At 39.5% G+C, this 27,305-nt stretch overlaps 2 protein-coding genes across 7 annotated transcripts in view; one reads left to right on the top strand and one right to left on the bottom strand.

The window, feature by feature from the left end:
- Positions 1 to 460: 460 nt before the first annotated feature.
- On the bottom strand, positions 461 to 9,485 carry LOC116724252 (BCL2/adenovirus E1B 19 kDa protein-interacting protein 3). The gene is made up of 6 exons (XM_032569780.1): positions 9,283 to 9,485; positions 3,838 to 3,988; positions 3,573 to 3,657; positions 3,229 to 3,302; positions 2,495 to 2,641; positions 461 to 1,202 (listed from the first exon to the last, which is right to left on the bottom strand). Exons 1-6 carry the CDS (start codon positions 9,323 to 9,325, stop codon positions 1,154 to 1,156), a joined length of 549 nt encoding a protein of 182 aa, XP_032425671.1. The 5' UTR covers positions 9,326 to 9,485; the 3' UTR covers positions 461 to 1,153.
- LOC116724250 (proline-rich protein 36) overlaps positions 9,455 to 27,305 on the top strand; it is a 58,289-nt gene continuing 40,438 nt past the window's right edge. For 2 of the 6 annotated variants that reach the window (XR_004340127.1, XR_004340126.1), the window contains exon 1: positions 17,410 to 17,777. The gene's annotated coding sequence lies outside the window, so the exon portion shown is untranslated. Of the gene's footprint in view, positions 9,568 to 17,409; positions 17,778 to 17,869; positions 18,158 to 27,305 lie in introns of those variants that run through there. The other 4 variants (XM_032569778.1, XM_032569779.1, XM_032569775.1 and 1 more) reach the window with 4 other exon arrangements.

Genomic DNA, 27,305 nt, shown 5'->3' with positions numbered 1-27,305 from the left:
ATTTTTACTCTGATTTTGTTAGACAAGAGTCCTCAGGGCTGGAGGGAAGATAAAAACAACACCTGGGAAACACACACGCACACACACACGCCCGCCCACGCACCTTCACTGAAGGGTTTTATCAGAATATAATCTGTTATTTGCTGTGATTTACCTGACGTGGAAACAGATATAAAGTTGCAACAGATGCTGTGGTTCATTTACAAGTTGTTAACAGCACAGTTGGTTGTGAAAATGGTTCATTCCAGCCATCCGGCACGGCATGCAAATAACCTTCAGACAACCAAACCCAGAAACTAAAAATACTTGTTGTACCGCCGCCAAGGCTTACTTCAGCAAACCTTTGTGCTTCGCCGGCTAAAAATGCGTTCGGTGCATTTGCTAAATGAGACGAACATGTGTGCACCAAAAACGTCCGTGCTTAGGGCTGAAGAAAGACAGAGAAGAGGCCAGAGTTGCATTAAGGTTTAAAGGAGTGAAGTTTAATGGGATCGTGACTGTCTTTGTCATAAGTCAAACATATTTAATTGCTTTCTGGAACAAAAAGCACAATCAGAACCATTTCTACATTCACTCAGCCAACTAAAAGTCTCTATGTTAGACTCAACATTAGGACGGACAAAGAAAACAAGCAAGGACCCCTTTTAAGCAGCTCAGGCATACAGAGGGTCATTACTTTTGACAAATGACAGACATCTCTAACTGGACTGGGAGAATAGCTAGCACGTATTATCTACCTCATTTCATCAGAACACTGTTCCCATCAAACCATTTTCATCTCCCCTGATCAAAAGGATGCATTGTTCCCCTGCTCTCTCCTCTTGTGTCTTGGCGATCCCTTTCCTCTGATTCTGTTTTACGGGGTTGAGATCAGTGTTACACTGCTGGAGTGTAATAGTGGTCGCAGTCTGACTCATTGGTCAGCATCCTTCCGCTCCTTGGGCCCCACCACATGTACATATAGACAAAAAAACATGCTGATAAAAACAGAGAGAGAGCGTGCTGCTGGATAGAGGTACATAGAGGCAGGTCTTACATTTGCCCCGTGACAAAGGAACGAGGCAAATTAGTGCGGGAGAAAGGGCGGACTGTGACCTTATTGACCAGACTGTAACTGAACAGACTGAACGGTAACATGATCTTACAGCCAACGTCACAGTGTGCTAGCTGAGGATGTGGCCAGACGTTTCCCGATGTAGATACTGAAAAGAGAGAAAAAAAGAAAGATAGATTTTAATGATTCATCCAAACTAAACACTTCCTCGAAGTTTACCAGTGTTTAACCACAAGTGGAAACTTTTAGTGGAAGTGGAAATGAAAAAAAAAAGAAAAAGCTCCACCAAAGTGTGCTCTTGCACTAAGTGCCTAGTTGAGATGCTTTTAATATTTAGATGTATTTTTATATCTCTGAATGGCACAGTCAAGTTGAATCGTACCTCTTTCCTTTACCCAGAACATATTTGTTGACTCAAAAGTCTAATTCAAATTTGCTGAAAAAAAACAAAACAAAAAAGAAACAAGCAGGAATGGGTAAACTATTAGTCAAAATTGTAAGAAAACCATCACATGATGCTTTTCTTTGCATGGAAAATATGATTTTACATGAAATGAAGGAAAAATATCCAAAACTGTTGCATTTCACATTAACAATCTACATTTTCTAAAGTGTCACTATGTCTGCATTATTCAGTACTGTGAATGTAGTATTTCCTATTCTCTTTTAACTTTAAAAAATGTAAATAAAAAAAAACCCACTTTTGTTGTAAATAAACTTTTCCGAGATGTTGTGCTTTGTTTTACACATAATAAATGTTCAATTAATTACTCTACCAGTCTATTTCAGCAAACGGATCAATAGAAAGTTTCAACATTTTTTTATTTGGGTTTCATTGACGTTATCAATTATCAGCATCTTACTGGCAGCAACAAAAAAAAAAAAAACAAACAAACAAAAAAAACTGTCCAAGCAGAGTTTGCCATCACTGACCCCCAGACCCCACAGTCATTCATGCTTTAGAGGTGTTTCTGCTCCTGCACACTTCATTTAAAGGACTGCACTACCTTCTTGGCCACAAAGTGCTGCAGTAGCCTGTAAATCACCTATTCATTTCAGTCAGGTGTTTGGCTGAAGGGGAAACAGCTAAAACATGCAGGACAGTCAGCCCTGAGAATCAAGGTTGATACATATTGGTCTCAATGACCTCGGCTGGGAGAATGAGACACTGATTCTCAATGGAGACTGACTGTTAGTTAGATTAGTTCCAGTTCCAAAGTAGATTTTGTCTGATTCTGATTTTCTTTTGCGACAACTCATTTCTTTCAATTCAGCAGCTAAATATAACAAACACAGATAGCGGCACAAGTTCTAAATCTGTCAGAAAGCGAAGGGATTACAAGATCAGGTAGACATGTATTCATTTGCCAGGCTCATGTACGACTTTCACACCTCAAAACATAAAGTGACAGAAGGTGAGGTCTTGTTAATATGTCTCACCCGACTCCGAGTGTGAGCAGATGCGAAGCCAGCAGGGAGGGAACGAGGATGAGGAGAATGTCGGAGGAGAAAATTCCTCTCTTCATCACCTCTGTCTTCCTAACACTGAGGGAGCCTGGTTGTTTCGGGTGCTGGAACACAAACTCTCTGCAGAGAGAAGAGCGAGAAGTCAGATATAAAAGATGCACTAGGATGAAAGACCCGAAAAAGGAAAAAAAAAAAAAAAAACGGAGATAATGAGAGCACAAGAGAGGACTGCGAAGAGGAACGATGCAGGCAATCTGAGAGCTGTCAGAACTGCTACCTGTCAAATAGGCTTATTATAGTGGAGGAGATTTAATGTCAAGGGTGGCAGAGTAGATAAAAATTACGGGGATTCAAGTTCCTCAAAGGTATAATTCATAAATAAAGACAAAAGCATGTTTTTCTGTTGAAGTTAACCCAAACAAACACACGAAGCAAAGTGAATTTTAAATCGCTTGTTGGGATTTGTGAGTGAAACAGATCTGAATTTCCAACTAAAAACAAAACATCATAATATATTTATAATTCCTTGAATCTTGCTTTTTATTATGTAAAAATGATTTTTTTTTCAGGTTAGTTGTTGTCTAACCTCATATCTTTCAAAAAAGAAACATTTTTTGTATGTTTGCATAATGTGACTATGCTTCTGTGAAAATCTTTGATGCCTCTGTCGCCTGAGGTTACTGTTACTTTAACAATCATAGTCTTACTTTGGTGGCATATTTTCAGGTCTACTGGACCAATCCCACACCCAGTCTGTGTCCACCCGCCGCTCTGCTTCCTCCTGCATGATTCAAAAACGATCAAATCACAGTCAGATATAATACCAGTAAAACACAAACAAAGGTTCATGTGTAAAACAGGGTTTAACAAGATTAATTATTACAGAATATCTCCAACGGCATTTAACAAAATATATATAAAAAAGGAAAACACTGTCAAATACCATGCAAAATTCATATGTCCTTTAAATGATCATGATTTTAAATATATTTATTTGTTGCACAGTTCTGTCATGGGGACTTCATGTTGTGTGAGGTTGACGGATGAATACCTGTATAGGGACACAGTCACTGTCCTGCTCACTAGTGGGTCTAGTTGGAGAACTAGTGGATCGTGGCGTTACCACCTGTGGAGGACTACAGAGAGCACAATGTTACAGTGAACCATGTAAGGAACCAACAGCAGTGTGAAAAGTAAATGTTGCCAAAATTATAAAAATGTGGACACTTGAAAAGGCGAATTATTGCTGAAGTCTCTCCTTGTGTTGAGCAGATCTATAAAAGAAACAACCAAAACAAAGCCTTGAAGTCCCTCACCTGTCTCTACTCCTCTCACACTCCAGCTGCGCCTCAAGGAGGATTCTCTCTAGCTCCCCCTGCAAGGCAGAGGAGATGCTGTCCTGAGGTCCTGTCAAACTTTCCCTTCGGCTCACAGCTGCAATCAGCTCCTCCAGCTCAACCCATGAACCTGAAGAGGAACAGCAAACATCACAGTGAAAAAGAGAAATTTTATGACAATCTGAATGGGCTATCTTTTACAGGGACCCATATATTTATGTTGCAACTCATGCAACAACCTACAGTGCCCTCTAATGGCAGGTGCAAGAAAGTAAAACAACAAACAATTTCAGTAAAGCTGTGTGCATGTGCAAGTTTCGAAACACATGTATTAGACACAAAAAACTGCTCAAATGAGTGCATTTGAAACAGTCAGCAGTGAAACTCGTGGTTAATTCCAGTAATCATCTGGAATTAAATTCGCTCTAAAAAAAGAGCACACGCTAAAGAAGATAGTGACCTCATTCTATTGGCTGAAACTGTTACTAGGCAGAGTTACCACTTTGGTCCACGAGAGAGCAAACATAAGCTGGGAGTAAAGAGGTCAGAGATCTAAGTGGACAGTTTTTTCATCCACAGAGAAGAACCTTGAGCACAAGGAGAAGATTGCAAACAGAAGAAGAGACAATTTGTCTTAAATTGGAACACAAAAAATATAGAGAGGAAAGAGTTTTGAAACTAGGAATAAGAATTTCAGCAATTAAACTGAAAATGCTGATGAATTTGATTTTCCAAACAAAACATTATATTTTGCAAGCATAACGCTTTTTAAAAAAAAATTACAACAGAGCGGAAACCCTGTAATATTAAAAAAGGGTTCACCTTTTCCAATATATATCTTAGAATAATTATATGAAAACATTCTAAAAAAAATGAGTCAGTGGTGTTTTTACTAAAGAAAGGGTAGATAAGTAAAAATAAGTATGATTTTAAAAGTGCAAAAAAGCTAAAAACATACCTTTGAAAAAAATAAATTAAATCATTTCACCTGCAGTAAAGTATTTTGTTACAATTTACTTAACTATATTTGCCAGTTTATTTAATATTTGTGCAGAAATAGTGAGATAATCTTAGAAATGCTCAAAGCACACACACTTATATTTTCACTGATTATAATTCAAATTCCATTTTGAACCAAATATTCCAAAATGATGACTCCTGGTTAAACCAAAAATAACTACATGTGAGACAATGGCATGTTGGAGTCACATGATCAAATTTCTTTACAGTAGATAACAAATTTGGGAAATTTACATATATCATTCGTCTTCAGAATTGGTTCAAAACATCAGGGAAACCGCAGCATCTTCTGTGAGAAATGACCCTTGGCAGATGGCTCCTGTTTCTACCTGAAGAGGTTGTCTACAACACATCCAAAACTGCAAATATTTCAGAATAATCTCAGTGAAATATCTACGTATTTTAACAAATATTTCACAACACGTGTACAGGACAATTATTCAAAACGTATTAGGAAATTAAATCACAAAGAACTTTGTCTTTAAAAGAGCAGTTCCACCTAGGGGGGAAACTATTTCATTGCAATAACAAGCCCTTCAAACTCAAATGAGTCAGAAAAAAGGTTGGTAAATAACAGAAATCTAATCTACTCTATTTTATTTTATGTGAATAACATGAATGTATTTATTATAGAAGTATAATAATTTTTCAGCCTTCAGTTTTATTTTACTCTGTTGCTTTTTTGCTTTTGTAACATACTTTGAATCATTTACTAATGCCAGCCCAGTTGAGTAAAATTAAACCCTTCAGTTTACTGATTAGATATATTGACTTAATATTTTTGTAGATTCAAATTTAATGTTGCAATATTCGTGTCAAACATGTTACAGAGAAAGGTCAGGTGGAAGAAAGGGTCTCTGTTCCCTTTCAGATGCCTCAGTGTTAAGTGGAGGCTGATTAAACGTGTGCATGTTGTGCACTGACGTACGATGACTCATAGATGTCTCAAGTATCCTGATGTGACCTTATAAGACCTACAAGACTGTGCTAAATGGAAACCTGCTGGGTAAAACAAATGCACTGGACACATTTGTGCGAACAGAACGAGCCGAAGACCAAAACAGCGAAATCTTACACGTGCTTTTTGTCGGTGACTTCAGAAAATGTCCACAGCAGAATGCATGAATGAATGGATGCGGCGGCTTATTGAATGCAAGAGCAGGAAGGATTTAGGCACGCACGCTGGTGTGTATGGCGTGCACAGGCCCACAGCTAAACAGTAGGGCACGGCTAACTCAGGCTGACAGCGTGCTGGCTTACATAAGATCTTATTTCTGTTTCAGATTAGCCATTCATCCTTTCACGTCCTCTCTCTTGTTTTTCTCCAGCGATGCCGTTTCTCTCTTTGACATAGACAACATTTTCAAAACATCTCACCGAATCGTCCTAAAGATGTATACATCATTCCTTCACCTTACAATTCTGTGTAACTACACAAACAACAGCTGAGGGGGCAGAAGCACAAGTGGATGTTTTGCTGTGGGATGGGGGTGGGAGGGCAGAGGGAACTGTGCCATTGCCCTAGTTATTTTGCTACAGAGGGGTTGGTATGACATAACTGCGCCACTGCCTGACTTATCTGTAGCCATTCTGGATCAGTTTCTATATGCAGTCCCATACACAGTCATCCATGCAGCTGCCAAATCGGCTTTATGTAATGTGGACCAGAGCTGGATGCTGAAAGAGTCAATGAGTTGCAGCACAACACATTCATGATTGGTTTCCTGGGTTGTAAATGCGTGTTTAGAAAAATGTTAAGGTGCAAAGGTGACACCTTAATGGATTTTCGGAAGGGAAGGGAAGGTTTCTCCTTACTAAAATTCACGGTTTGCAATACAACAAAAACAACAGCAAAAAACAAAAACAAAAGGTTTTGTGTGTGTGCCTTTGAAAATAAAGGACAAAAATTGAAGTGTTGATTTCTTTACATCAATTTATGTTTAAAAAAAACTCTTTGTTTTATTTTATTTTATTTAAATTTGTGAAATACTCAGTGACTGGTAACCTGTCCAAGGTATTGCCAAATGCCCAATGCCCAAGATAAGCACCAACCTCCAGCAACCCTTCAAGGATAAGGGGGTTTAGACAATGGATGGATGGGGGAATTATTAAATCACTTTTAACTAATAAGAATACATTTTATCACATTTGGCACATCTCATTCTTTAATGCGCCATTAAGCCTCAGTGCTACCTTTTTTTTCCTGCTAAGAAATCACCAAGCCACTTCCAAGGAAAGTTGGTGGGGAGACGGAGCATAACGCTCCAGTTAAAATTATGTCATCTCAACCCCATCTGCTATAACGATTTAATGATGTGTCATCAGAGAATCTGAATTTGCAGAAGCAGACTGAGACTTTGGATTTATCTTTCTTATCATTATAATTTTTGTAACTGACTCATTAAAATTGCAGTGCAGAGGGAATCATCCAGTCAGAGTCCAACTCAAATATTTAGAGATGAGCAAATCAGAATTTTGTGGCCGATCTCCTCTTTTCATCCGATCTCTGTTTATTGTGAGCCGTGATTGCTGACACAATCTGTCCGTTGTCTATACTTGCTTGTTCTTGCAGGGGGAGCTGGTGCCTGTCTCCATCAGCCATTGGGCAAGAGGCGGGGTACATGTCCTCAGTCTATCACAAGGTAACACACTACGAACAACAACACCTAAGGGAAATGTAGAGAGATCAGTAAATGTTTTTTGACTGTGAGAGGAGGCCAGAGTACCCAGAGAGAACCCATGCAGACATTGGGAGAACCTGCAGACTTCACACAGAAAGACCCCAGGCAGGAATTCAAATGCAGGACCTTCTTACTGCAAGGCCACTGCGCCCTGCTGATACAAATCTAAGCCAATTCTGATGTTTTCTTAAGAACTATCAAAAAAAAAAAATGCAGTTAAACTTTTTAATATTAAGACCAGAAGATATGTATGACAGATAAGTCATTGCAAAACAGGTCCTTACTATTCCAAATACAAAAATATTTACTTTATTAACTGAGATAATAACTTTTCAAATTGGCTTTAGCCTTTTAGATTAGCTATTAGCATAATTAGCAGGACCAAAACAGGAATCCTTGTATCTCCTTACATAATGGAGGTGCTTACCATAACTCTGAGATCTACAAAGTTTTACCAGCATTTCCAAATCCTGGATATTCTATAACAGATGGGGATTAAAAGCTCAAAACTTTTGAACTTTGATTGAACTTTGATTGTACCTTGTTGTTTTCTGCTTAAAGCATTGTTCTCTTTCATAGTAAACCACAAACATGTTTGCACAGGTCATTAGAAATAAAGTCTTTGTGTTTTGTCTGACATAAATGAAACATTTTACTGAAATTGAAAATATTTACATTTGAGTTTTCTTCATTCAGTTGTAGCGTCCACAGGAAAGAGAGTTATCACCAAAACCATATAGTATTTTTGACTGATTAAACAAGAACATAGAATTTTTAAAAGACATCATAGCAGCAACATCACTCTATAAGTGATGAAAATAGAGAAAGAATAATGGAATAACTTTTCGGGCTTCAAATTTGAATTAATTTTAATGTTTTTTATTTTGATGCATGGCATGGTTTTAGTCCATTATATTTTTGAGAAATTTGCTATTGACCAAAATTCAAGCAGAGACCCCTTAACACCTTCACACACAAACCACAGACATGTTTGGTGCATATATAATTGTATCAAACTGAGAACTCCCACTATTTTCAGTTTGTAGATATATCTACCAGCAATATTAAATGTGAATATTTTGCATTTAAGAAAAGCCTGATAATATATTTGGGGACTTGCAAATGTCTTAATTTTCTGCTTTCAAACTATTACCTTTATAAAAAAACAACAAAAAAAAATGCTTACAGTTTATAGTGCTGAAATAATCAGCTCCAGTCTTGGATTTATAACAAACACTCAAGTTTATTTTCCAAAACATGTCCGCAATGTTTGGCCCCTCCTTCCTCTGATCGACATGTTTTACCCAGCATCCTTTGTGACAAGCAATGTGCTGCCCGCACAGAGGAGCTATAAGTGTCAGGAAATCTCCACAGCTTAATTGGCTTACAGAGATGCAAAAAGGTGAGTCAGGGAATCCGTTTACACAATGACCGAGGCAGTGGCAACAACAATAACAACTAAAAAGGTGGCGGTTCCTTATTCTGACACATGACACATTTGTTTTGATCAAACCTACACGTATTCTAACTGAATTACTAAATGCGTTTATTCAATTTAAATGGACATGCTCTATAACAACAATGAAACAAAGCCCTGCGTCCACACAGTAAGTAGTTTCTTCTTAGGACAGCTAACAGCCTTACCGCTGTGAAAGACAAACGTGTACCTGTTATGATACAGCAGGACGAGCTGTGGCCTGGTTCACGCCACAGCATCACTCACCGTAAAGTCCGTCCTCTGGTGTCTCTGTGTCGGACTGAGACATTCTTGCCGGGTAGAGGTTGGGAAAAGAGCTCGGAGGGACGCTGGCAGACCGGGAGAAGACAAACAGGTGAAAAAGAGAGCCTGTCCTGTACCAGTCTCCTTCGGTCACCCTGTGTTTGGACCAACGCTGTGGACACCGGGGACTATCGCCGCTCTAATCCGCTTCCCTCCCCTCCCTGCCCGGACTCTCTCCTCGGCTTCCCCCGCCTCCACCCGGTTCTTCCACGTGTCACAAGGACAGAGGTAAACAAAACAACCCGTAATCTCAGCAGGTTAAAAAAAACTCACCGACATTATCCTGTCTTGACATTCATTGTTCTGCCCTCATCACTGGAGACAATGTGTTCATATTCAGTACGGAAAGTAATGGTTTTAATTTTGTATAAAGCTGCGCAAACCTTTAAAAATCTAATTTAATAATGCACCAAACCTAAGTAGTGCAAGAGCGCTAATGGGAGGAGGAATGATTTTAAATAGGATTAAGAATAAAAGCAATGCTATAATATGAATTATCACAAAAATATTTTAGTGCATTGTATGCTTCAGATATTGAAACTTTCTCAAACGTATTCACTCTTGAAGTTGGGTGGGATTTTATGTTATAGCTCAACAACAAACAACTCTGATCATCTAACTTCACCCGCTGAAGAAAAGTGCTTCCACAGCATGATGTTGCCGTCACCATATTTTGTGGAAAGAAAGTGTTTGGGATTAAATGCAGTGTTGGTTTCCTCTTTGAAAATTTGGTCTCATCTGACAAGGCAACTTTCTAATAAGATGTTTCTCCTACATCGGTTGTGGCAAATTTTAGTTTATAGCTAATAATTGTTTTGTCCAGAGGCTTTCCCAGCTGAGTTGTGGATCTGCAGCTCCTTCAAAGTTACCATGGTGTCCTGGAGGCTTCTCTGATTAATCACATCTTTGTGGGTTTAGGTTGATGAGCTTTGCTGTATTTTTGCAAGAGAACTGGGCAATATGGACAAAAATAATTTTGATAATAATCACAAAATAATTTAAAATTAACAATCCAGGCTTTGATACAAACAAAAAAGTAAACAAAATGAAAGTAACACAAGTAAACACAACATTCCCTAAGAATTATGGATTACGAGTTACGTTGATGGACAAAACTCCTTTGCAGTGCCGATTAGCAATGTAAACATATTTTGATACAATATAATCTATAACATGTCTACAGTATGTAACATTTTCCTTGCACCTGACAATTATGTGCTACATTGTATTGGTCTGGTCACATAAAATCCCAACTAACCCACTGATATTGGACTCTGCAGAGCGGCAAAATGTTTAGATGTTGTGCAAGAATACGTTCAATTTGGCTATAAATAACTAAATAGTTGTTGAGGGGAATTATTAACAAAACTAGTAATTTAGATCAAAATGACCAAGTCTGGTAAGTCAGACTTTCTTTGGGTTTTCTAAAATTACATCTTCAATGTTACAGTGACAAGATGGTGATTTAAGAAAATCTATCAAAAACAAGAATTGAGCTTTTTAGGACTCTCTTTAAGCCCTACATGTACATTATTCACTGTGAATAATAATAATAATAATAATAATAATAATAATAATAATAATAACTGCTTATGAGTGCCTACAATTTGTTACAGCTGACCGTGACACGAACAGAAAAAACTGGAGTGGTTCAGCATCATTTCAGTATTTAGTTAGGTTTTTTTTAAATATCTTTAGCTCGATTTTAAGGAGTTAGAGGAGAGGAAAGGAGAAATACAAATGAAACAGACAAGATCATGTTCCCAGACTATAATTGCTCTCATTGCAATGGGAGCAGAGTGGGTGAAAAGTTTGCCAGGGAGAGTTTTGACAATAAGGGATGAATGACACAAATCAGAGAAAAGAATAATGCAATTGTCCTCATGAGAAAAAAATGTTTGTTTTAAGGCCTACAATTGATTTGACAACACATAGGGAAACATCTTAAGCGAGGGGTCAGTGGGGCATTGTCAGGGGGACTGTGGCTCAATGAGAAGAGTAATTGTCTTGAATCCAGCATCCTCCTTTGTCGCATGTCAATGTACCCCTGGGCGCTTGACCCCAACTTGAATACCGATTCAGTTTAAAGCACTTTGAATGATCAGTATGACTGGGACAGCACTATATAAATGTTTTCTTTTTTCCATTTTAATTCATCAACCCCATAGAGGTATCCCTGGCTGATGATTAATTTCCTTCTATATGCTTATATTTTTTCATACATTCTGTAGGAATTTCTGAATATAGTCCAATGAATTTAAAAGACCAGCAACAACACCTCTTACAATGAAACAGACATAGATTCCCATAGCGCAGGGGAAGCGTATTCTCCTCCTGATTTGTCACACTTAAATGTTTCTGGTCATCAGATTTTGTTTAATGTCAAACAAAGATATCCAGATTGAATATAAATAGCAGTGTGAAATGCTTATTTCTGGCCCATTTTCTCTTACTGTTGAATTATCAACATTGACACTAACTGGGGAGACATGGATTACTTTGGTTTTCTTGGTTATTTTGTAACATCTCACTGAGATCCCAAAGCTGTAATGACTTTTTAAATCTTTTCTTGAATGTCCTAGATTTGGGGCATGATGCTGACATCGTGTTGACAGAGAAGTTCCGTTTAAGGGGTTCCTTAATTTAACAAGGTTGTGATAAAGCCTGGGTGTGGCTTGATGAATTGAGTCAAATAAACATATTTTTAACGCAATTAAATTATATTTTTGAAGAATATGTTTCCAATTTTTTATTTTATTTTGAAAACTCGTGTTTTCTCAGGTTATATGTGTATGATGTCAGAATCGTTTCATGAACTGAAACGTGACTAAAAGAGCAAAAAATCTTTGACAATGTATTTTCTCAACAAGGTTACAGCAAAACTTTATGAAAAAAATTTAAATCCCAGACATGCAGCTGAGGAAACTCAGATGTTTTCCTTAAAGACATCAAATGAAACAGACTAAAACAAATTGGGACATTCATGGTTGCTGCATCGACACTTTATCAGTGTCATGTACCTGAAACTCGTAAGACCTGTTTTCTTTCGTGCATTAGATAAACAGCATCTTTCGTATTTTTTATGTTTTTGTCCCCCTACCATGACGCCCCTGGCCAGTGATTAATCTCTTTTCGTGGCATTTCTTTAAGAAATCCACTATCCATGACATCAGCAGGACACAGTGCTGGATTTCACTCATGCAGCCCCGAGCAAAAGGAGACATAAAACAGAGGCGCACACACGCACCGCTCTCTGCAGAAGCACAGCTCATTATCATCCGCCTGTTTGCCCCTTTATTCTTAACTCGGTAATAATTAACAGTTCAATAAACAAACATCCTTTTAGATTTAGACAAGTTGCCTGCATCCAAGTAAGAAAAAAATATATGTTCTGTTCTTCTACTGAATCATTTAAAAAGTGTTTTGTCATGCAACATTACCCATGACTTTATGAACAACATCACCACCTGGTGGAAACAGCCATTACAAAGCATCACGCTTTGAGGCAATTTTATCCACGAGCTCTACGACCAGATCTGCCACATGCTGCGCATATCTAATTTAATTAAAGTGCAGCCGATTTAAACCATCTAAACTCACCTTAAAAAGACTTATTGTGGGGGCAGACAAGAAAAGGAAGCATTAAGATTCGTCCGATGTATTAATGCCCTTTACTGCAGATAACAGCAGCCAGATATCTTTCTATTTTCACAGTAAATCCTGTCTCCCATTTATTATGTTGCCAAGCAGCTTTTCTTTTCTGACCTTCAGCCTCAATTTTTTATTTTTTTTGTGCAAGACAAGAGGACAGACGCAGAAAGTCATTATTCAGCTTGGAAACAAAGCAGGAAAAGTTCCCTCATCTATCAAAAGGAGCCTAAGATCTACGACAATGTCCAGGGCATGGCTCAGATCAAAGAGGGAGATGCCACCTTTACTCAGGTCCTGCAAATGACTGACTGGCCTCGTTCATCCATCATGCTTGAAACTAAGACATCAAAACAATAAAACCCTTTTTAGGTAATGGCTACAGAGGGATTTCTCAGTTGAGACGTGTCCTCCTCCCTGTGGAACATTGTATTAGGTGATGATTGATGACCTGATCTGAAGGTAGTTTTCAGGGTCTGTGTAAATATAAGCTTTTTGTTTGCTGCAAAGAAGATGCAGAGGCTAGATAATGAGAGTCGGGGGAAGGTTCAGTGTTCCCTTTATGACAGTGTCTGAAATAAAAAAAAGTTTATTTAGAAGGGATGGTTAAAGAGTTTTTCAGAACTACTGGAAATGTGTTGCAGGTTTTGTGGCGCAGCACTGGAGCACTGCAGAGGACTCTCATCATTCCTCTTCACTTGATACACCTCAGACTTTCTATGAGTCAGGGTCGCAACATGGGTATGTTTACAACGGGACAGGGCAGGATCTACAGGCTTTAAATCCTGTTGAGCTTCAGGTTCTTCAGTGTTTGCAGTAAGAGTTTTCAGATCTTTCATAATTCTGTTGTAGGGAGTCGTGTGTTGGGGTAGCAGCGTACAAACTAGAGACGTAAAAAGGTGGAAATACTAAATGAAGAGGACTGACTGTTACTAGGACTGCTCTGGATCATATTAAATGCTATTTAAAACCCTTTAAATTCCCAACCCTTTAAACGGTTGCCATGTTTGGATTGGGCCGTTACTTTCACACAAAGCATTTCTGGTCAAAGTAACAAGATAGTGTCAAATTAAACCTTCACTTAACTTAAATTTAGGATATTTACTCTTCTTTAATTTTATACCATATGGTAACTATGATTGGAAACACTTTTCATGTTCCATTCTCAGCCCATATAGAAGGATCATTGATGGTGCGCTGCCTCCTACCTCTAATTCCTGCATGAATAATTATAAGTCCTTATGTATATAATTTCCAATGCTAATGTGATGACAGACTAAAGGTTCATGGAATAGTATTTGCCTGAAAAACATTGATGTGTTGGAGATTGGAGTTGTTTCAAGAAGTCTGCTTCGATCTTGGCCCCTTTTAAACCAGTCTTTGGCTTAAGCCTCTGGGACCAGCTAATGGATTTATACTGTTTGAAGGAGCCAGGAGGGCTAGCTGCTGCAGATAAGATATCAATTGCTTATAAGCTTTTAACATAGTCCCGCTTACAAAATCCTGAGTGTTCTTGTTATTGCATGTAAGGAGGCTTTGGATTAGATTAGTTTATATTTAAAAGGATTCCAAAAGATTAACTCAAAATCTAAAGCCAGTAAATGCACACAAAATACAAGTAAAAGTTTTTAATGTTTTTGTAACCATTCCCCTTTTCACTGAAAATCTTAGCTGGCTTTCAATTGGCTAATTTTAAAATGTAGAACTTTAATTTTATGTTTTACTTTTTTAAACGTCGGTGTCTTTCTAATTCCAGTGGACCATGTTGCGCCGTTGAACAATACAAAGATGGAACAGCTCTAAACAATATCAATACGACATGACAATTTCCGACCCCTTTCACAGATGACTGCTGTATCTGTAGCAGAAAACAGTTTTTAGGTCACTAAAAATGGCCTGACCCTCACACAACTTCACTAGGAGCCCCAGTGGAGCAGCTGAGACGGCAGAGAGCTTCAAACGTCTAAACATAATGGACAATCTACTGAAAAGCCCGCCCAGAACAGCGCCAGCAGACACGCTTTGTTGTCTGTAAACTCAAGGTCCTCTCTGTAGCCAGCAGGTTTCTCCGCCTGTTTAGACGGCTCATGGAGTCTGTCCTCCTCTAATTATCCTCCGCCGTTCCATCTGCCGCTTCACCGAGCCGACTGTCTCCACCAGCCACAGTTACTTCTTACATCAGTAGTCGTTCAGAGCTCTCGCAGACATCAAAGTTGCTGCAGTCGCGCAAAGTGAAACTCCCTATTCAGCTAAAGACCCTGAACACCCTCATTTGGACAATGTGTCACTATGCGTCAGTCGAGTTGAAGGTACAAATCATGGGCTCCTCTTAGTTACACTATTCCTGAAACGTAGAAAACAAAAGGTTGATTCTGCTCTAATCTTGAAGTGAAACCCTCATATTTACAAATTGGCTTGTTAATTTTACACGTGGAACTCAATCCTCCTGACATGTTTGACATATTGTTCTATGTGTACAAAAGGTCCATGGTGGAAATAATAATGGCAAATGCTTATTTTACTGAGGACCTTAAATTGTAATTGGTAAATAATTAAACAGCAATGTATTTTGCAACAACCCCATTTTTGTTACGTCTGCATCGTTTTTTGGTAAGTTGCTGTTTTCTCTCTGTTAATTTTACTATCTCATTAGTTTATGCGAATGATCCACTAATACTTTTAGAATGCAGGATGCAAACATATAGCTCTTTATTCAAACTTTTTGGTTTATTCAAAATACACTGTGATAACAAGTTTCTTTGCTAAATAGTCAAATCAGATTAGCGGGAGAGCACCTGTAGACCTCAATCTCCGAGTCTTGCCATGTAATCTCGACTGGATTTCGGTCTGGACTTTAACTGAGCTATCCTAAAATTAAGTTGCTTTGATCTAAATAATTTTATTGTCCCATCTGTCAGGTGATCTATTGTCCAAGTGTTTTGCAACCTCTAATAAGTTTTTCTGTGAGAATCTCTTCACCCATCCCCTCATTAGATCTGACCACTACATTGAAGTTTGCAGTTGTAAAGTGGAAATATCTGGAAAAAAAAGACTTTACGAGGTATAAATACTTTTGGCATCTAAATATTGAATTATTATGGTGATATTGCAGATCATTAACAATTATAATGAAGATGTTCAAGTTTGAATATGTTCTTGTTGGATGTGCACATATTCACAGTTTTGAAATGCGGAGTTGCAATACACAACCCTCATGAAATGCCTGTGCACATTGTGCTAGGTTGTGCTGAAAAATATATTCAAATCTGTCATCCTGTATTACAGAACATTACTGTATAACCTATTATGAGTCAGTGGTGCACTGGATAGCCTGTCCATTGAGCTCTTACTCTAAATTCAGTTAGGGGGGAGGTGTGCTCCTTCAATGAAATTATATTTGAAATCCTTTCATTTCCTATTATTTGGCTCTGAAAGTGTAGAGAACTATAACTACATGAAACACTTTAATGCAAATCTGATGGAGAGCAAGGTGATACTGAGAAATGAGTGATCATGGCTGATAAAAATGGGATGAGATGTCTCAGCCCTCCAGGCATGTAGGTGTAGACTATTTTATTCCTCAATCTCAGAGTGGTTTCTGCTACTTACTGTACAGCCGGGGGTGACAACAGTCATTACAGTGATGACGGGGTCAATGCACAAGAGCCAGAACAATGGAGGAAATCAGTTTTCCCTCGTGTTCGGAGCCTTGAACGGGAGCCCAACCAAGCAAAGACCTGTGATTAATTAAATACATACTGGTGATTTGCCCTTTAATTTGCATGCACAACACTCATGCATGTTAATCAAGAGCGGCCTGAAAACAGTAGAGCGGCTTAACCTTCGGTGACTGTACGGCTGTGGCTCTTCTTTAGAGAGCCATTGTCCATGTGTCTCTATTATCCTGCTGGTCACGGTTCTTCGGCTATGCCCTCCGCTCATATGGGAGATATCTGTAGAATAATTCTACCTGTCTGTTTCTATCGCCCTCTCCTTCCTTCTCCACCTTCCCCCCTCTCCAAGCCTGACCTTTCTGCATCCCCCACCAGCTGACCTTGGTGTCCTTTTAGTTCTTCCCTTTTCCCTTTCTCACACCACTCTTTGCTCTCCATCACATTCTCCTCCAACTACCCCGTGCCCCCTTCGTTCCCAGCCCCCGCTGATTGCCTCCACTCTCTCTGTGTGTCCCCTCGGTTACGCCCCCTGGATCACTTGCCTCTCCTCTCTCCTCCTCCTGCTGTCTCCTTCTTTGCTCTCTGCAGCTGTACATACTCTGCTTTTTAATTAGACCGACTAGGCATAGCTCCACCTCCCTCTGCCTCCTCTACGCTCCATCCAGCCCCTTGCTTTCCCTCTCACTCCCTCCCCGCCCCCCGTTTTTTTTTTTTTTTGCTTACAAGGATACGCGGGGGGCTCGCATGGCGTTGGGGAGAGGAGGTCATGATGGAGAGATGCGGAGAGAAAGAAGCAGGGGAGAGGAGGAAGGGAGAACGGAGAGGAGCATCTGAGAGTGTAACTGCCTGTTTGCTCACTCTTGTCTTCTTGCTCCCCCTCCTGTCCTTTCACTTCCACTCACAGCACAAACACTCAGACAACTAGGTAGGCACAGCGCAGAGCTGTGAGGGATGGAGAGCAGGGTTCCCACGTGAAAGAAAGGCTTGAATCCACGGGAGAAGAGGAGGGTGAGATAAAAGACAACCTGATAAAGGGGGTGAAGAGGAGAGTTGAGGAGCAGGTGGACCAAAGGAAAGGATGCAACGTGAAGCTCACCATGCAGCGGTGACAGAGAGGTGAGGATAAAAAGCAAACACGAGGGATGGAAGAATGGGGAGGAAGCAACGTGAAGGAATAACAGAAGAGGAGCGTGTGTGTATGTGTGTGGGGAAGAGTCAGCGCAGAGGGCAACAGGAAGAGGGATGTTGTAGATGTGGTATGTGTGACTCAGTTTTGTGTCCTGATGGCAGATAGTACAGCAATCTACCCAGCAGCCTCCTCTCAGCATCACCATAGCGATGGCAAAGTGAGAAGAAGCAAAGATGAGGACAGATTTCAGAAACAACTCGAGCGCCACTTCTTATTTAGTAGCGTCGCACTTCTTGTTTGTTTCTCTTTGCATTCTGTTGAATTCTGCAAAAAGGAGAGAAGCAGAGTGCAGCGCATCCTCGCATGCGTGAGTACACGTGCATGCTCGAATTTTGTTTATGTGTTTTAGGCAGCTGAGTCCGTGTGCACTTATTTCTACTGACAATGGAGGTGTGTTCCTGGACCCGCTGTGCACCTTAGCCTTCGTGCGTGTGCGTGAGAGAGAGAGAACGAAATCTTGGGGAAATGGATTTTGCTTATTTGGATACAGGGATTTGCTCTACTGCAGGTGTGGGAGTTATTTTCCGAGTTTGCGCTGCTCCGTGAGAAGATTTAAACAGCCAGGAGCTCAGATTGTTAAAGCACTTGATGTAGCTTTGCGGAATCTAGCTGTGTTCCTTCTCTGCACATTTGTCATGACTCAGGCCGTGTGTGTGTGTGTGGTGTTTGGTGTAAGTTTCCAGAGGAGGCGGTATTGACAGAGGGAATTCCTTTTGTACAGACCTGTGTGTGTTTCTAAGAAAAGTCTAGTGTATGTTGGTGTAGCATTAGTCACCTAGTCACAGCAATTTCTACATTTTCATGTACACATGAATTCCCTTACACACACCTTTGTAAAGGGAAGTCGCACAGGTTTCTCCCTCACATTCCTGCAGGATTCCGATAGAAACTCGAGGATTTTGACATTCCGGAAGAGCTTGGAAAAAAGAAAGGTGCTTTATTGATTTCCAAGCATTGTTTTTATAATCTATTTACTGGAATAATTGTTAAAAAAAAATGCTGAGAACATTTCAGACTGAATATATTGTATATAAATAATGTCCATAGTCACAACATTTTGCTTGATGATTAAAGTTTCAGCCATCAGTATAATTTAACTGTTACTCGAAAACCCCCACACACGTTTTGCTCTTCAGGGATGGGAAGTAGACTTAAATTTTACCACATTTTGTCAGAATATTTATTGTAATAACAATGAAAGGTCTTAAAAAAATCCCTAAGTCTCTTTGGCTTTAAATCTTCCACTGCATACAGTCAATTCTTCACAAACACGAAGCCTATTCTAAAAATAAAACTTTTTATCAAAAGAGCTGCTTCACTTCACTAGTTACATTAATTAGTGCAGTTATACCACGAAACAGCACGCAAAAGTAAGTAACCTAAGCATAATGTCAGTTTTCAGGGTTTGGAAATGCCATTAGAGTTGACTGTTTTCATAGTTAATTACAGTTCTTCTTTCAGATATTCCCCCTTCTGATTACAATATTTAATAGCATAATTCCCCATGGCTAATTCTTTACGGAGGTTGCTAGTCTTCAACCCCAGTCCTCAGGGGACCGATTACACATCTGCATGTGTTAGATGTGTAATTGGTCCATCACTTCCGGATCTCCAAACCATGAACCTCCATAAAAGCCCAGAGAAATATGTTTAAAATTGAAGCCAAGATGTTTTATCCAAATTGAGCCTGAAGAAACTCAGGCGTATTTTACCATTTTGATCAACCTCAATAACCTTTCAAGCGTGTTTTCACTATTCAACCATATTTTCACATTGTTCAGGTGAAAGGCAATGTTTTCTTCTATTTCAATGTCTATGCTGCCTTCAGGATATACAGAAACCTGACAGATTCATTTAAATTAGATGTGTGGTGAAAATAATACATCTAAGCCATGTAGGACAGGGGCCCCTGAAGATCAGGGTTAGTGACGACCACCTTTGATGTAGAACCAGACCTCCAATGATTCGACAAGAAAACCTAAAGCTACTCCTAATGGTAGTATCCTGCTCTTTATTCTATTTTGAGTGTGTTAGCTGGTGGTATCACTGGGCAAGAAAAAGTGATCATGTCCAGGTTTCCAGTCCATCACAGGGCCTACACAGAGATGTACAGGACAGACATCTACTCTTGCACAATTAACTTAATTTGGTTATTTTGAGACTATGGGAGGAAACGGAGATTTGGATCCTGTCGTAACCATGTATGAATGGGTAAAACATTGTGAACTAATGTGGACATGTTGGTTTCCATGCGTGCTGTAAGGTTGATTTTCAATTTTAAATGACCTTGGTTTATATTGTGGTGTGTGTCTATGCTACCCTGTGATGGACTAGGAGCTTCCAGAGAATAGTCTACTTTTCACTTAACCTTGATTTTTTTTTTTTTTTTTTTTTAGAGGGCTCAGTAAGAAGAACTGTCGTCCTGCAATTGAAAGATCATGAGTTAGATTTTGGCTTCTCTTGGCCACATGCTTGGGCAAGACTCTGAACCTCAAGATGTTTTTTTTTTGTTGTTTTTAACAGGACGAGTCCTGCAGTAAAACCAGGCTTAATTTTAGTTACCATCTGCCATTACTAACTTTGGGTTTAGTCCAAAATGTGTTTACAAATTAGCATCTAGAAAAGGGAGTGCGGAATTTTGAAGTAGATAATGAGTAGAAATACTTTTTTTTCTTTCTTATTTAACATATTATCTGTCAGCAAGTCAGCATAATAAGCATAAGTTACATACATGTATAGAGAATCAATTTCAGTTGTCTTTCTTTTCCCATCGGCTAAGTATTTACCAATCTCCATTTTTCTGTCATTCAGTTTCTCAACACTTGGAGAGCTTTTCTGTCTGCTGGCCAGCTGTTTTCATAAAGCTGACATTGACTTGGCTTTAGAGGCAATGCACTATTATGTACTCGTTGATTTGTAAAGAAGTGACATGGCTTTTCTGCAGCTAAGCAGAGAATCTATGAGCGTGCTATGCTTTGTTCCTGACAAGATATTAACTTTAAACTTCAGTAAAACTTTTTTGCAATGATGGATGCAGAACCCAAATAATAAATTATCTAATGAGAAAGCAATGTTTGCTCAATCTTCTTGTGATAGGCAGACATTCTCAAATTTGCACACAGTTGCTTGAGTATGCTTGCTCCAATTCACTGGCCTACAAATAGGAATTTCAAATTAGGCAAAGGATTTTGGTCAGAGGAGGACAGATGGAACAAATCATTATTGGCAAACACATTCTGGAAGGAAAACTCAAACAGTTGTGATCCGTCTTCCTTATGAAGAGCTGAACCAATGACTCTGCAAACATTTATGTTAATGTAAATTATAATTAATGGCAGCAGAAGTTAACTTGCATAAAACATTTTCAATTTATGATCAGAGGTATTAAGCAACAACCAGGAGACTTATTTGACAGCTTGATGTTTCTTCATCAAATACGAAGAAAATGCTGCATAAGGATATGTTTCATCTCAAAACAAGCAGCATGTGCTTTAGTAAACCTTTACATGGTAGCTAAGACAAGTTGTAAATATTAGATTGCCCACCTAAATGGCAAATAGAGCTCATAGAATCATATAAGCTGTTTCAAATGTTAATGATTGAGGCTCATTATTTGCAACTAGTGTATCTGGATTGCATTTTAGTGTCACACAAAAATGTACAGCTTTAAGGAGCAACACTCCAATACCTATTTTCTTTCAGTAAAAATCTGCAAGAAAAAACAAATAGGTCAGGCTGACACAAGAAAAGCCACGCCAGGCTGCACTGCCACACTAACAGCTTAGGTTTGTATCTAGAACACATTCAGACAACAATGAACCAGATGGTTTAATGCTCCGTCGTTATCTTAAGTGATTTGAGTCATAAGTGTATATTTATTTACAAAAGTAATTTTGTGGGCATGTTTTGTACAATGCTTTCACTTCGGCTCATGAATTGTGTCTCTCGTTGGTTTTTAAAAGGCCACACGGAGATCGTTTTAGACAAACAGGTTATTACAACAGCGTCTGAACACAATCATAATGGTTGTACTCACTGAGTTCCCATGCAGTGCATTTAATACCAAAATTTTCTTTGCATGATTTGATTTGCTGCTTGGATTGGTTGAATTGATGAGATCAGTCAAATGCATCCACACCATACAGTGTTTCCAGCTAGTGTTTGCAAAAGTACTCATGCTGCATGTTTTTCACTTTTTGTCATTGTTATTACCACAAATATCAGTGTAGATTATTTGGATTTTTTGTGATAGACCCTCAACAAGTAGTGCATAACGGTGAAGGGGAAGAAAAAATCTGAACTGTTTGAACATTCATGTCAAATAATACTCAGAAACTTGTATTTGTATAGAGTGCATCTCAAATCTTTTGCCACAGATTCTCAATTGGATTCCAGCTGTATGTTTACTGTTATTGTCCTGCTGTGGGTTGAACGTCTACTCTAGTCTCAAGTCTACGAGAGCCTCTTACAGGTTGTCTTCTGGCCCCAGTTTCAAAAATACACGTGTCCACATGGGACTGTTTTCAGAAATGTTTTCATCTACACAAAAACAAGATGTTGTTTTTACTCCTCCAGACCTGTAAGTGGCGTTAAATATCAAGTATTGGACCTGTGCATAACACCACCACAAGAGATTAGAGGTAAACACGACAAGAAAACAAGAATGGTGAACAACATTCACCAGACTTTTGTGGAACTTTTTTACCTTTATTGAGGTGCTGCAGCAGCTGCAGGACCATTAGAAACATGTAATCCTCCGTTGTTGTTGTTGTTTTTGTATGACACATATGATGCATTTCAGATTATAGGTCAGGTTCATGTTTGTGCTAATACGTCTCCTTTTTCACAAAAGATGCATTTCATTGTCCACACAAATACACATAGACAACATTTTTACTCTGGAACCCATTTTGGGTCCACAATGTGGAAAAGGGGGAAAAATGGTTAAAAATCTTTGTTTTTTAACAGAAACTTTCCAATGTATTTTCTATATGTAAAATACATTTTACACTGTATTTATATCTATACATTTTGTAATCAACTCTGACAAGCCCAGACCCTACTGAAAAAAAACATCCTAAAATTGAGTTGCTGCCATCTATCTGTTCTACTTGTAGGCTTGTGACAAACCACAAATGAAATGGCATCAGACTTACAGTATGTAGCACGTTATCAGGACACTCAAACATGTTTTACATAAAATATGACTCCTCATGTCCAACAATAGCCTTGTCAACTTCAATCTGCCATTTATGCAGCAGTGGATTTTATTTAGGGGAAGTCGAGTGAAGGATGTTAAATGCAAATGAACTGGTTTAAAGCTCTTCTGTCTCCTTCACAGGACAATCCAAGGATGCTCATCTTACTGAGAATGTGTTATTTTCCTAAATAGCAAAAAAAAAAAAAAACTGCTTATTATAGCTGCTTTAGGTCAAAGTTGTTTACTCCCTTATTTCCAAAAGGCATCCGTATAATTTCCGGGAGTGTGTGGTTTAAGATTGCTTACATATGCATGTGCTTGTGTTTACAGAGAAATCTTTGTCACCACAAAGTCGTACATTTGCAATTTTTAATTCACTCGCTGCTTGTATTGTATCAAATAAACTGAAACACCCGCTTGCGTGAGACTTTGCTGCGCTTTGCTGAACACAGTGCTTACCTGACAAAATAGGCATCTAATAGCAACTCCCAGGGAGCTGTTCTTGAATTGGTGATCCCTTTTGACAAGACCGCAGGAGAACTGCAACGGCTGATGCGGGTTGCATCTACTGTGAGAGCCATGAGAGCATTGTTAATTCCTGTGACAGAGCACAGGTATAAACCAGGAGCCTCTTTGTGTTCACAGGGCCAATGACTGATCATATAGCTTTTCTTAGTTCCTCTTCAGTAAACCCTTAAATGCCCTGACGCGCTGATGCTCCCGATTTACCACTTCACTGAACCCTAACCATGACATTTCCTCTGCTGCCAGGGGTTGTTCCCTCCTGCTTTGCGGCCTGCCAACCCAACTCTCCCCACGCCCCCGCCACCCCTCCCTCCACCACCCCTGCTTTTTCCCTCCGCCCCATTTCCCTCTTACTTATTCAGAATCCCACTCCTCGCAGTTCATTGTGTGTCTCATAGCATCTCTAAATATAACTAAGCATGTCTATCTCTTCTCCTTCCTCTTCCTGCCTCCTCCTCCTCTTAGTCCTGTCTGACAAATTTAGGCATGCTTAGACAATCTGATCTGACATGACTTTACATAACAATTCAAACCACAGAACCCCCCTACCTCCCTGGCACAGGGAGAGCCAAAGGTTTGTTATTGTCATGGATGTAATTCTCACCACTCCTGTAGGACTCCGGGCTCAGAAAATTACAATCAGATTTGCACATCCAGGATGTTCTTGATTCTTGAGTCCATGAGATCTGTGCTCCTCTGAGTAACCGTGGTTTAGAAAAGAAGAGTTGGATGCGGGGCTGCACAGTGGCGCAGTTGGTAGCACTGTTGCCTTGCAGCAAGAAGGTCCTGGGTTCGATTCCCGGCCGGGGTCTTTCTGCATGGAGTTTGCATGTTCTCCCTGTGCATGCGTGGGTTCTCTCCGGGTACTCCGGCTTCCTCCCACAGTCCAAAAACATGACTGTTAGGTTAATTGGTCTATCTAAATTCTCCCTAGGGGTGTGTGTGTGTGTGAATGGTTGTTTGTCCTGTATGTCTTTGTGTTGCCCTGCGACAGACTGGCGACCTGTCCAGGGTGAACCCCGCCTCCCGCCTGGAACGTAGCTGGAGATGGGCACCAGCAACCCTCCCGACCCCATTAGGGACAAAGGGTGAACAGAAAATGGATGGATGGATGGATGGAGTTGGATGCGATGCAGGCATTATTGTCGCCCCACATGAGGGGATAGATGCCTGTACTTGGAGTAAAGCCTTCTCGCATACACTAGCAGGAAGCAAGAGGGCTAGAGTAAATCTTAAATAATAACGATAGAGAGTTCTGACCCCTGTTGGCGTTATGCCGTTGCACACGTTCATCCTCTTGCCTGGTGATTTATTTCTTGTCTGCCAATAAAAGCTTAACATGGAAATGTCACATGTGGGTAAATGGCTGGCCTCAGCCCCTGGAGTGAGCTCATGCAGCATTAAGAGGGTATGGATTCATTAAACTGTCGGCATAAATTTTGACCCAAGGCTAGTTTGCAGGCTGAGAGCGAAGAATTTGGATGTGGACGGGAGATTTTCAGCAGTGTCGTAAAGGTGGAGAGGAAGATACAAGTGATGGGTGAAAATGAGAAAAATAGGCCTGGTTTCAAGTAAGATAGAATGAGAGCACACTCAGGATGACAGCCCATAGAATAAGAGAGGGTAATGCTCCTTTGGCGGTGTATGGATGAAACTGGAAAGTCTGAAGAGAATTTTATCCTGGTAGAGTTGTGAAATAATATAAATATCAAACACAAAGAACAAAATTTGTATTTACTACTCAAACTTTTACACAAGTCTAATTACAACCACAAACCTTGGGTCATTTTGGGGGATTTTGAGTGATAGACTAACAGTCAAAAAACACAAAGTAATGAATAATTGCAAAGTGGAAAATGATACATGAAATTCAAATTGTTTTACTGCACATAAAATCCTTTTATAGCGAACTGATATTTGTGGTTATAAAGTAATAAAAGCTGAAGATGTTTTAAGACTGGGTATTATGTGCTTGCCAGGCACAGAGAGACATTTTATAACCCAATCAAGCATGTTGCCTCCATTTCTTATGAAAATGCTGTATTATGTCATAAACAACTTAAAAACATTTCAACTTTGCATCAGACAGAAAAATTGGTCTCCATTTAATCAAAAACCTCCTACCCTTTCCAACACTCACCCTTCAGGGATGTCAACACAACAATGCTTCTCATGCTGTCCATTGTACAACCGTTATTAGAAGTATTGTAGTTTGTATGATAAGCTCAGCAGATGCACAGTTCCACCAGATGTTTGCTAACTTTGGCTGCTGCTAGTCTGGTGGAGATGTGCTGGGGAAGTGCAAGGAGAGGGTGCTTTGCTGGAGACTGCAGCTCTAAGGCAAAACTTTGGGGAATTAGGCGGTGCATTGCAGAAGAACGTGTTAGGGCACCTCAATTGGTTGCCACAGGAGATTCAATGATCCCTCAAAACTTGCATGACTGAATCAAAACAGCACTCTGGGTATGTTTTTGATGAGGGCATAACATTATGACATAAAGCCCAAAGGTTGATTTTGCATAATGCCCCCTTTAGGAGGTATGAATAGTTTTGCAAGGCACCTTATTGAGCTAAAGATAAATCCTTGTTTTTGTATTTTAAGCCTCTGTAGCAGAAAAATAGATCATCCGTGCATAAGAATATTTATCGTTTCGAAGAGAGATTTGGTCTTGGTGATTTAGCTCATCTTTACACATAGAAGTGATAAGAAAGTAAAAAGAATCAGAACTTTGTGGTATGTTTAATAATTCACTATGGTTGTTATTTTCCTTAAGGCTCTGTCTGTGTGACTGTAATCATAATTAATCCTAATAACCATGTTTTTAAAGAGGTTGACGGAAGGGTGCGGCTGTGACAAAGATCCCTCTCCTCAGAGCAACAAAAAGAGAGAGAGAAAGCAAGAAAAAAAATGGTGGACATAAATAAATGTGGCAGGGCCTCGGGTATCACACTCCCTAAATAACCTGGGAGCTGTGAAGGAGTCACTAATTACCCCTCCCACAGAAGATAAGAGTACGGACAGTCACACTCGCACCCAGAATTAGCGCGTGGGCCTGTCAGTGTCAGGGGCTATCATGAGGAGATAACAAGGAAGAAATCCATGGATCCTGTAAGGCAGACGACAGCATCACGCCTGACTGCTAGCAACACGGACAAGCAGTGGAATTGATATACAGTATATATATATATATATATATATATATATATATGTGTGTGTGTGTGTCACAAACATGCCGCAGCATCAGAGAGACAAGAACATACTACTAACCACAGCATGGTAGACAGACTGCCACAGAGTGGCCAGATGAATCAGAGAGGTTGTCATCGTGGCAGATCATCAAGAACTGATAACAGAGCTGCAGACTGTTAAAACATAGAGGAAAAGAAAAATCTGTGAGACACATGCACATGGGAAATATGATAACAGTCATTCTGTGTTCCCAAGAGCTGGAAAAAAACACTTTTTATTGCTTCTACAGCAACGCCACGTTTAACAATTCCTAATGATACAGAGAAAATCAAATAGACATAAAATATAAGTATCCCCTTCAGCCAATATGAATAGGCCTTAATTACAATCCCTTTTCACTTGTTTGGGGCGTTTATTTCTCCGCTGCTTGTAGTCGTCCACCTCCAACTCTTCAGTCGTTTCTCCTAACTAATGTATTCTTCTTCCTCCCACTGTGTGGACTGTACCCTTATTCATTTCAAAATAGCTGCTTACCTTATG

The sequence above is a fragment of the Xiphophorus hellerii genome, chromosome 8, assembly GCF_003331165.1.
Source record: "Xiphophorus hellerii strain 12219 chromosome 8, Xiphophorus_hellerii-4.1, whole genome shotgun sequence".
In the NCBI taxonomy this organism is placed as follows: Eukaryota; Metazoa; Chordata; class Actinopteri; order Cyprinodontiformes; family Poeciliidae; genus Xiphophorus; species Xiphophorus hellerii.
Note: the sequence above shows the minus strand (reverse complement) of the source record. Positions and strands in the feature narration are given on the sequence as shown.